Source organism: Dreissena polymorpha, chromosome 5, assembly GCF_020536995.1.
Source record: "Dreissena polymorpha isolate Duluth1 chromosome 5, UMN_Dpol_1.0, whole genome shotgun sequence".
NCBI classification, from domain to species: Eukaryota; Metazoa; Mollusca; class Bivalvia; order Myida; family Dreissenidae; genus Dreissena; species Dreissena polymorpha.
The window spans coordinates 110,072,456-110,084,669 of NC_068359.1; the positions used below are offsets into that span (position 1 = coordinate 110,072,456).

A 12,214-nucleotide genomic window follows, 5' to 3' on the forward strand; every position below is an offset into this window, starting at 1 on the left:
CATCAGGCTTATTAATAGTTCCAATATAATTTAAAGACAGTTTTCCTTCTTATTATGACTTTTACAGATCTGTTTACTTCTACGGATTAGCCGTAGTTACTACGGATTATTTGGCTAAACTACGCACTACGGATTTGTACTGAAAACTACGGATCCATCGATCAAAATGGTCAAATATCAGTTTTTAATCGTACTTTCGCTTATTTTCGGTCTTTGCGGGTAATTTATCAATCATAATCATTTTGGCGCTTGCGTAGTAAGAAACGTTAAAATTCAAGCCTCCCGGGGAACGAGTGCTGATCGAGCTTGTCAAGTCGTCATCGAACAACAACTGACTTGCGTATTGGTTCGCAATTTAGCCGAATATATACGATTTTACGTTGCTATCCAGTATACACATCTCTCTCTCTATTGCGGAGAATACCGACGATAGTTGATGTATCAGGATTGAGCACGCCTGTTTTTACACACGTCCAAGATGACGGCAAGCAGATGAGAAATTGTGATTAACGGCGAAAATAATAAATACCATTCAAATTAACAACGGATATCATATGGTCATTAGGGAATAATGTAATGCGTGTGTCAATTCACGCAAAATACTAGGTTTGAGATAAAAATAAAATATTTATCAGAAATATGCACCGTGAATGTGCTTCACGGAAACAAGTGTTGGAAAATTGTAGTTCAGTCTACTCACAAAGTTAAAGCATTTATTAAAATGAGTATCGTTCACAAAAGGAAAGAGACAAACATGATTTGATTTATATGTTAGTGGATCTGTGTATACTCAGATTCATATGCATATTCTGCTTTATTATGTTTGTTAAGCTGTACAGTTTAATGAAATAGCATTGAACTGAGGTTGTCAAGTGCAAGATATTGAAAGGAAAACAAATAAAATATATTATTTTAACTCCATTTACATGTACTACATTATTAACACAACAAGAACACTAAAGGGTGTTTGTAAATATTTGTTTATGTTTTCCCCTTATGATATTTAATATAAAAAAATACTGAATTAAATTAATAGCTACTCTTAAAGAGCTTATGATCAAATGGTGTATTTTTATGTCCCCCACTATAGTAGTGGGGGACATATTGTTTTTGCCCTGTCTGTTGGTTGGTCTGTCTGTCTGTCTGTCTGTTTGCGCAAACTTTAACATTTTGCAATAACTTTTGCTATATTGAAGATAGCAACTTCATATTTGGCATGCATGTGTATCTCATGAAGCTGCACATTTTGAGTGGTGAAAGGTCAAGGTCAAGGTCATCCTTCAAGGTCAGAGATCAAATATATGTGGCCAAAATCGCTCATTTTATGAATACTTTTGCAATATTGAAGATAGCAACTTGATGTTTGGCTTGCATGTGTATCTCATGGAGCTGCACATTTTGAGTGGTGAAAGGTCAAGGTCAAGATCATCCTTCAAGGTCAGAGGTCAAATATATGTGGCCAAAATCACTTATTTTATGAATACTTTTGCGATATTGAAGATAGCAACTTGATATTTGGCATGCATGTGTATCTCATGGAGCTGCACATTTTGAGTGGGGAAAGGTCAAGGTCATTCTTCAAGGTCAGAGGTCAAATATATGTGGCCCATATCGCTTATTTTATGAATACTTTTGCGATATTGAAGATAGCAACTTGATATTTGGCATGCATGTGTATCTCATGGAGCTGCACATTTTGAGTGGTGAAAGGTCAAGGTCATCCTTCAAGGTCAAATATATGGGTCAAAGTTGCGCATGTAATGTCACTTCTGCAATATTGAAGCTAGCAATTTTATATTTGAAATGCGTGTGTATCTCAAGGAGCTGCACATTTCGAGTGGTGAAAGGGCAAGGTCATCCTACAAGGTCAAACATCATATAGGGGGACATTGTGTTTCACAAACACATCTTGTTAAATCTATAGATTATTGTAAGTTTAATATGCATGTGGATGGATATCAATTAAATATTGTCTTCATTGTAAGAAGACATTAAAGCAGCACTTTAAAATATAAAAATGCTGTCAAACATGCACTTAAAAACAATTTTAATTCTGTTACTTATATTCATATTTATAAAGCTTAATGTTTCCCAATTTCATGGTTTATCGCTCTATATTTTCCAATTTCATGGTTTATCGCGCCATTTTTCCCAAACCAAATGGCAAAGGCTGTAACAAATAAAAGCAAATAAAATCACTTAACAGATTTAATTATTAGCAAGAAAATTCATCTAATGCTTTATGTACCGTTAAACTGATATGTGACCCAGTCATGGTGTTTTAATGCTCAAAATGATTGAAAAGGTTAAAACTACTGACAACAGCCCAAAACTACTGAGAGATGCCCTCCATACTACTGAGAAGCAATCAGTAGGGTAAACAGGTCTGCTTTTACCATATAAGGAAGTGAAATTCATGCTTTTTATACGACCAATTTCAGTTGGATTTAATGTTGTCTTCACTTTGTAGTGTCAGCCAGGATTCCTTGCTTAATATCAAGTCCTCGATATGGCTTCTAAATATCTTCAAGTTTCCAGTTTTTCTTAACTGGTTGACGTGAACAGGAGGATAAACTTCTATGGCTTTGAAGTTCTATCTCAGCAGTGTTAGGCCATTCGAGGTTCTCGAAAGACACTCTTCATTTCCTTAAAAGGGGGGGGGGGGGGAAGATGTGTCTACAACTTCTGTTTCTCGGGGTTAGCCCTTTGACTACGAAGGTTAACTCTTATCTCTAATCTAAAAATTATTCCTGTTTAGGAGGTTTATGTCGGTGGGTCCAGTGTTTAATCCACTATAGGTCTAGCCAAGTGGACAAGGTTTATGTTGGTGCATCCAGTGTTTAATCCACTATAGGTCTAGCCAAGGGGACAAGGTTTATGTTGTTGGGTCCAGTGTTTAATCCTTTATCGGTATAGCCATGGGGACAAGGTTTATGTCGGTGGGTCCAGTGTTTAATCCAATACAGATCTAGCCAAGAGGACAAGGTTTATGTCGGTGGGTCCAGTGTTTAATCCACTATCGGTCTAGTCAAGGGGACAAGGTTTATGTCTGTGGGTCCTGTGTTTAATCCACTATTTGTCTAGCCAAGAGGACAAGGTTTATGTCCGTTGAACCAGTCAGTGTTTAATCCACTATCAGTCTAGCCAAGGGGACAAAGTTTATGTTGGTGGGTCCAGTGTTTAATCCACTATTGGTCTAGCCAAGGGGACAAAGTTAATGTCTGTGGGTCCAATGTTTAATCCACTATCGGTCTAGCCAAGGGACAAGGTTTATGTCGTCGGGTCCAGTGTTTAATCCACTATCGGTCTAGCCATGGGGACAAGGTTTATGTCGGTGGGTCCAGTGTTTAATCTACTATCGGTCTAGCCAAGGGGACAAAGTTTATGTCGGTGGGTCCAGTGTTTAATCCACTATTGGTCTAGCCAATGGGACAAAGTTAATGTCTGTGGGTCCAGTGTTTAATCCACTATCGGTCTAGCCAAGGGACAAGGTTTATGTCGGTGGGTCCAGTGTTTAATCCACTATCGGTCTAGCCATGGGGACAAGGTTTATGTTGGTGGGTCCAGTGTTTAATCTACTATCGGTCTAGCCAAGGGGACAAGGTTTATGTTGTTGGGTCCAGTGTTTAATCCACTATCGGTCTAGCCAAGGGACAAGGTTTATGTTGGTGGGTCTAGTGTTTAATCCACTATCCGTCTAAGCCAAGAGGACAAGGTTTATGTCGGTTGGTCCAGTCAGTGTTTTATCCACTATTGGTCTAGCCAAGGGGACAAGGTTTATGTCGGTTTGTCCAGTCAGTGTTTAATCCACTACTGGTCTAGCCAAGAGGACATGGTTTATGTCGGTTGGTCCAGTCAGTGTTTAATCCACTATCAGTCTAAGCCAAGGGACAAGGTTTATGTCGGTTGGTCCAGTCAGTGTTTAATCGACTATCGGTCTAGCCAAGAGGACAAGGTTTATTTCGGTTTGTCCAGTCAGTGTTTTATCCACTATTGGTCTAGCCAAGGGACAAGGTTTATGTCGGTTGGTCCAGTCAGTGTTTAATCGACTATCAGTCTAAGCCAAGAGGACAAGGTTTATGTCGGTGGGCCAAGTGTTTAATCCACTATCGGTATAGCCAAGGGGAAAAGGTTTATGTCAGTGGGTCCAGTGTTTAATCCACTATCGGTCTAGCCAAGGGGACAAGGTTTATGTCGGTGGGTCCATGTCTCAATCTGTCCACATAAGTCAAGATCCTCTAATAGTACAAAAATACTTATAGTAAGTTAGATTTATGAAACTTGGTATGTGGACATAGCCAAATGTGGGGGATATGAACTTTATTTCAGTTATTTCTTTTGACAAATATATGGTTCCTGTGGTTAGGGAAAGAATTAAAAATTAACATCTTAATCCTTTGGTCACTTAAAATGTCTGCGGATATAGAGCCTTCTGGGGGATGTGCACATTTTTAGCTCACCTGAGCACAATGTGCTCATGGTGAGCTATTGTGATCTCGTTTTGTCCGTAGCGCGGTGTGGGTCGTGCGCCGTCAGCATGTGAACACTCTTGAGGCCACATTTATTGTCCGATCTTCATGAAACTTGGTCAGAACATTTGTTCCATTGATACCTCGACTGAGTTTGAAATTGGGTCATACTGGGTTAAAAACTAGGTCACTAGGTCAAAAAAAGAAAAATCTTTTGAACACTGTAGAAGTCACATTTGATGCCCAATCTTCATGTAACTTTGTCAAAATGTTTGTCTAAATGATATGTTTGTTGAGTTCAAAAATGGTTCCGGTCCGTTGAAAAACATGGCCGCCAGGCGGCGGGGCAGTATTCCTTATATAGCTATAAAGAAACCTTGTGAACACTCTAGAAGTCACAATTTTTGCTCAATCATCATGAAACTTGGTCAAAACATTGGTTTTATTGATATCTCGTCTGAGTGCGAAAATGGTCAAGATCAGTGAACACTCTAGAAGTCACATTTTTGGTCCAATCTTCATGAAATTTTGTCAGAAGATTTGTCTTATTGATATCTTGAATGAGTTCGAAAATGGTTATGTTTGCTTGAAAAACATTGCTGCGAAGGGGCGGGGCAGTTTTCCTTAAATGGCTATATATGGCTATAGTAAAATCTTGTTAAAACTCTAGAAGCCACTTTTATAGTCTGATCTTCATGAAACTTGGTCAGAAGATTCATCGCAATTATTTCTTGGACAAGTTCAAAAATGATGCCAGTTGGTTGAAAAACATGGCCACCACGGGGGTGGGGCATTTTTCCTTATATATAGTAAAGTAAAACCTTGTTAACACTCTAGAGGTCACATTTTTTTTCCGATCATCATGAAACTTGGTCAGAAGATGTGTCCCAATGATATCTTGCATGAGTTTGAAAATGGTTTTGGTTGGTTTAAAAACATGGCCACCAGGGATGGGGCATTTTTCCTTATATGGCTTTAGTAAAACCTTGTGGACACTCTAGAGGCCACATTTATTGTCCAATCTTCATGAAATTTGGTCAGAAGATTGGTCTCAATGATATCTTGGATGAGTTCGAAAATAATTATGTTTGCTTGAAAAACATGGCTTCCAAGGGGCGGGGCATTTTTCCTTATATGGCTATTGTAAAACCTTGTTAACACTCTAGAGGCCACATTTTTTTCCCCGATCTTCATAAAACTTGGTCAGAAGATTTGTCCCAATAATATCTTGTTATCTCAGGTGAGTGACTTTGGGCCTTTCAGGCCCTCTTGTTTCATTTTCTTTGTCATACAACGATTGTGTTGCTATGGTTACAGTAATACCGTAATTACTCTATGTTTTCGGACACTCTAAGTTTTCGGACACCCCTTTCTTTAGCAAAAATAATTATTTTTCGTGACTCTTAATTTTCGGACACACGAGTTTATGTCCATAATTAATGTCTCTAAGTTTTCGGACAGTATATTTTTCAGCGATATTTTACCAAATTTCGGTCCTGTTTTCGATATCTAATGACACTTCGATCATGGGGTTTTACAACCAGATTAACATCATAAACCATGGCAGGTGCAACGGACCATTACATTTGCGTTATTGGGTAAATAATCTTGTAAACCGGTATTAGACAATGGTTTGGCCCGATAGCATTAGCGTAATGACAATTACCAGGGTTAGTGCTAATTAACAGTTCAATTATCTACCGCAATGGTACTACCCCTTCTCAGTAAAATAACTATGACAAACACTAAACGCTTCAAAGTGTGATGCACCTTATTGCAAGTTTTACGAACAATGGAAGGTGTAACAACAACTATCTGAAATGAACAAACACAGAATTCTTAATTTGCTTTTTTATTGCATTAATTACAGGTTCATACTAGCGAGTGTCGGTACATCATATGCTCATCTTTGAACTCGTTGGTAAAAGTACAACCGTGAAGTAACTTTCTGTCAAATAAATTAAGCATTTAACATTATTTAAAATGCAGTGCAAACATATATAATTGTAATTTATACTATACGGCATTGTATTTTACAAGCGCGTGCTATTACCGGTAGTCGTTGATATAATTGACGCTATTTCCGGATACTTCAATTTTCGACTCTAAGTTTTCGGACACCTGTATTTTGCAAATATTTTTTGTTTCTAAGTTTTCGGACACCAAAAAAATTATTTATTTTTAAGTGTCCGAAAACATAGAGTAATTACGGTAAGTCAAAACTAGAATCTAAATCGTGCAACAACTCAATATGTACTTCAGCTAGGTTTATGAAACTATTTAGGTGGATGAACATTATGTAAGTTTTTTCATTAAACTTTTATTGCGCTTGCTATGGTTACAGAAATAATTTGAACCTTCAATCTGCATCCTTCAACAACTAAAGAGTACATAAGCTAGGTTCACAAACTTATTGAGATCCTGTTCATACTGCAACAGCACTGAACTTGTTGGGGATTATTGTTTGTTGCCAGTTTGAAGTTCCTTCCTTACTTCCTTCCTTCCTTCCTTCTGTCACACTTTTGTTTCAGTTTCTCATAGCGCCTTCAATATTTTACCGGTCTCTAACATATTTTGCATGTAGGTACCTTGCATGGACCTCTACCTTTTGATGAGGATTGAGGTTACTTGGGTCAAGGTCACCAAGGTTAATAATAGATTTTTCCATCACAATTTTGTTACAGTTTCTCGTAGCACCTTCAATATTTTTCTGATCTCTTACATATTTGGCATGTAGGTACCTTGCATGGACCTCTACCTTTTGATGATGTTTAATGTCACTGGGGTCATGGTCACTGAGGCTAATAATAGATTTTTCCGTCACAATTTTGTTACAGTTTCTCATAGCGTCTTCAATAATTTTCCGATCGCTTACATATTTGGCATGTAGGTACCTTTCATGGACCTCTACCTGATGAGGTTTGAGGTCACTGGGGTCAAGGTCACCGAGGCTAATGATAGATTTTTCCGTCACAATTTTGTTACAGTTTCTTGTAGCGCCTTCAATATTTTACTGTTCTCTTACATATTTGGCATGTAGGTCCCTTGCATGGACTTCTACCCTTTGATGAGGTTTGAGGTCACTGAAGTCAAGGTCACAGAGGCTAATAAAAGATTTTTCCGTCACAATTTTGTTACAGTTTCTCATAGCGCCTTCAATTATTTATCGATCTCTTACATATTTGGTATGTTGGTACCTTGCATGGACCTCTACCTTTTAATTAGGTTTGAGGTCACTGGGGTCAAGGTCACCAAGGCTAATAATATATTTTTTTAGGTGTTTACCAACACAAAGATTGACAAAGCGCATCATCTGGGTGCATCCATCAGTTTTACTAATATTCTTGTTTTTTCTGCACTTTTTACCCATGACCTTGCCTTTTTTGTCCATCTTTGTAGTTTATGCAGGCTCAGGAATACCAATATCTTGATATTGTTTCTCATTACATTTATAACTGGCATCTTAAGTCTCTAGTTCCATGCAAAAACAGTGTCTCAACAATAAATTGGAAAACACCACTCTCTGTGAAATGTATGCCAAAATAACATGAGAAACGAGACAGTGATTTGCAGTTGTCATTTGTTTGCTGCAAGGAGAGGTTGTCATTTTCCAATAAATCCAGGAAAATTCATAGATTTGAAAAATGAACCATTTCATATAATTTCTAGGGTGAAAGAACGAGTTAGAAACAACACATGCAACATATTTAAAATTTTAATTAGTGATATTTATTAGTATAGGCAATGTATCAGATTGAAAGTTTTAACAGGTTATAATTCACCCTGTATGTAATGTATTTCTGTATATTGGCTTCTAAAGCCAGGCCCAATACTCAGTTTGTAGTATTCTGGGCTGTCACTAAGGGTTTGTCAATTAATATACTAGCCCCAACACATAACAAATGGAGGTATTAGTCATGAAATAGTGTCCATTCTCCCTTGCCTAGAATAACCATTAACATTGACAAGTTTGTGTGCATAACCATGACTCTCTTGATATTACTGAAATACAGAAAACTTCATGCTAGAGTAGAATGTTGGTTTTATGTTGTTTCTTACATCAATTTCAGTACACAGACAGCATGCTGTACACCCAGATGTGCTTCTACCAGTATCTGTTTGATTTGGACCGAGCAGTGAGACAGCTCACAGAGAAAAATGAGAAAGGTAATATTGCCAATAAGAAAACACCACTAAATTGCCCTTAAAACTAAAGGTGTCCCGATCATGTTGACTTAAGATCAAATTCAACTACCTACATGCAATGCCCGTTTTCAAGTGTCATTTATAAAAAATTCCAGTTAAAGATCTTATGACTATTTGTTATACATTGAGTTTGAAACCAATATTTTTCATTTACATGGGAGTTTGTTTTTGAAGTTTCAATCGTTAATTATATATAGTGTATTTCTCCCATGTCAAAAAGTATTCTTAGTTGTGCAATTGTTTTGACTTTTTTTAGTGTTTGATTTAATACAAAATGATGCAATATGTCATATATTTTATGAGCTGAAGTAAACAGTTTTTTAAGTTCTAAGCTTGTTTTAATCAATCTGATTCTAATATTTGCAAGGTCAAAGACATCTTAGTATTAGTGAGGAAATCCCACACAAACCGTATTTTCATTGATGTTTTGTTTCTACAGAGAAAGCCCAGCAGTTCAGTAAGGACCCGGATATAAAGGAGGCATACACCCATCTGCGTAGAGTGGCCGAGTCCTGGCTGAAACGTAGCGAGTACTCCGAGGTCAACCTTGATAAACTCTTTGAGGGACTGTTTTCTGTGAAATAAACAAGGGCTCTCGTGTTGTTTTGGTTCAATCTTTACTATTGAAACTGTTGGAAGCAGTGAATTTGTTTCTATTTATATTTGTAACATAGGATGAAAATGAATTAGTTGTGATTTAAAATATTTTCAATTCTATGCATAGAAATGGTAGAAAAATAGAAGCAAGCTGAATGATATTTTGGAATTAACTTTCTCATAAAAACTCTTAAAAGTTATACCTGTATTTCAATTGTATTGGTTTAAGTGGGCTCATTGAGGTGCATGAGTATTTTATTTTTTTCAAACTAGCAATTTTGTGGAGGGATATTTAATTGACTGTAATAACTGCAATTGTGATATTTTTTCGTTTTGGAAAGAAACACGGATTAAAAGTACCAGTAATACTTTTTTCACTGTTCAATTGGGTGTCTTGAAAGCATTTTTATGAGGTAAATTGCTGCTACTGTCATTGTCGCAGAAATGCTTACTTATTATTATATAGTATTTATTGTATATTGCTTCCAAGTTCATGTTGATACGTATTAGTTTGTTCTTTGACATTATTATATAGTGCTTTTCAATGTTTTTGTGAAATAATCATTATAAATAATTATTTGATGTAATGTGTGTGTCTGTCTGTTCATTAAATATTATACAGAATTTATACTCTATATAACTTATTTTTAATGAAACAATATTTTTAATATATCTATAGTATGATACTATTATTCAATACTTTATACACGCTAATCTGCATCTCTTACTTTTTGATTTATTGTTTTTCGGCGTAAGCTGTATTAAGCCAGCTTTTCACCTTAGCCTGATCTTTGTAAGTGTCCAATAAAATTCCAATAAAATTTCCCGCGGCTAGGTACGAATGAATACACTTCATTTATTCCATTGGCTGATTTGAGTATACCACCAGAACATTGGAAACATATACGCGTCTTTGTAACACTGTTTTACTGTATGAAACTATTTTATCTCGAATGAAAAGGCTTAATAGATAGAACAGTTTTACACTCAATTCTCGACATCAATACAGTTTGTGCGTACACCTTTTATTTTCAGAGTATTACCAGCGCAAGAGCGTTTATACTTAAAAGGCTATGTTCTCATATTTAGTACTTACTTCCTTATTCCTGTCAACATGTTAACATGTAAAAGTATAAAGAGCAATGGAAGCGAGGCCTCACTTTAAAGCATTGCATTTCAACCCGCGAGGTATATCGGGTCAATTCGCGGACATTCAGAGTTTATATACAGGTCATCACCGGAGTTGGCCGCCAGTAAAATAATCGTTATATAATAAAGACGCTATCCGTGAACTAGGTGACCTGGAATTTTCTTTAGACCAGAAATATGTTAAATGAAGATATTCAGCAATATAATTATGGTATGTAAATAATAGATTCTTAATGTGTTTTCAACAATACAATGATAAATATTGTTGATAAATTTAACAATAATTATTCGTCCATATTGCCTAATGTACTAAAGTGATATTATGAGCATGTAACAGTTTATAGGTGTCTATCGCAACCGTTGATTATTTTTGATGTTTCTACTTCATATACACTTATATTAATTAATGCAGCATCATCATACTAAAACAATATACCAGAAAGAGAAAAATAATGCATTTGAATATCAACCGTACTTTCGTTTGACAACTGATCATGCGTTTACGAGTTGAACCTAAATTTAGTTTTAGTGCAGATTTGTTCATACGACACAAAGACACGAAATTGTTTTACGGATCATTTCAGCTTACAGGACTGGGTGGGTCACGTAAGAATATCGAATATAAAATATATTTTTATAAACAACTGGTAGCAAGGTGAGTTGCAGATAATTAATCAGTAACCACATTTTAACTAACTATTTTGACCTGTTAATTCTTTTCAGCTCAATTCAACAGTGCAAAATGCCCATAATATCACTTTAAGCATTAGCACGATGATAATTGATACTGTTAATAATCGAATCAAATAGCAATGCCCGACAAACCACTAAAACAGGTTTGTTCGAAGAACGCGCCTATAAATACGGATACTTCTCGTGTGGCCGGTTGACTCATATGTTTAAATTTCACTTCCATTCTTCTTTTGGTTTTCTGTTTTGTATCTATAGGTTTATGACCAGCAATATGTTATAATGTAAAATAAGCCGCGAAAACTCCCCGTAACATCCCGTACTGCGTGTGATGCAGCTAAGAACTGCACAGAAAAAGACATTCGCTATCCTTGATCTCATTCATTAAACTATTTACGCCGTATATCTTTTTTAAAGATATTTCTTGTTTTTTAATTTTCTTACTTAAATTTATCTTTAGATCAAAGTTCTAAGGCTTCTTGTTCATATTGTGCAAAGTGTGAATGTGCAACATGTTCATATTTCATGAAAGCCACAAAATGCCAAATTCGTGGAGTTGTATCAGCCATTAGATATATTTCTGGTGTTCTATTTGTCAAAATGATTTCAAATGGTTAATGTTGGGAATGTGGTGTGTAAATATAAATATGGCGTGTAAAATAAATATGTGTAAGTAACTGTATTTAAAATGTTGTTATTTTCTGGAAAACATTCGCACCTGTAAGTGAGAATAACTTTGTGTGTTAATATATTTTGAACAGAATGCCAAATATATGTTTTTGTTGTCTTTTTTTACCCTGAAAGGGTACGATTGCAATACAAGTCGGTCTGTCCCGCTTGTTTTATGAACAATAAACCCAGAGTAAAAGGGATGCAGAGTATGACCACATGCATGTTCCATGACTGGCATTTCATGGTGCACTTGCTTTATAAATATTTCTGGTTTTAGTTAGAATCCCGTCAATACTGCAAAGTGTTTTTTTCACCATTTTGGACAAAAGTACACAATGAGTACATATTAAATAGAACCAAGTTTTAACAGACACCGATTACTCATCCCAGTCATAGTTTTTATGCCTCTGTTTACTGAATGGGATATGTGA

The 12,214-nt window shown here is 36.1% G+C and overlaps 1 protein-coding gene across 1 annotated transcript in view; it reads left to right on the forward strand.

Moving 5' to 3' along the window:
- Positions 1-11,885, forward strand: part of LOC127880816 (DNA polymerase alpha catalytic subunit-like) — a 95,960-nt gene extending 84,075 nt beyond the window's left edge. Inside the window, exons 27-28 of the mRNA XM_052428263.1 lie at positions 8,540-8,636; positions 9,115-11,885. Of these exons, the coding sequence (XP_052284223.1) occupies positions 8,540-8,636; positions 9,115-9,260 (243 nt within the window). The 3' untranslated portion in view covers positions 9,261-11,885. The remainder of the gene's footprint in view (positions 1-8,539; positions 8,637-9,114) is intronic.
- The last annotated feature ends 329 nt before the right edge of the window (positions 11,886-12,214 follow it).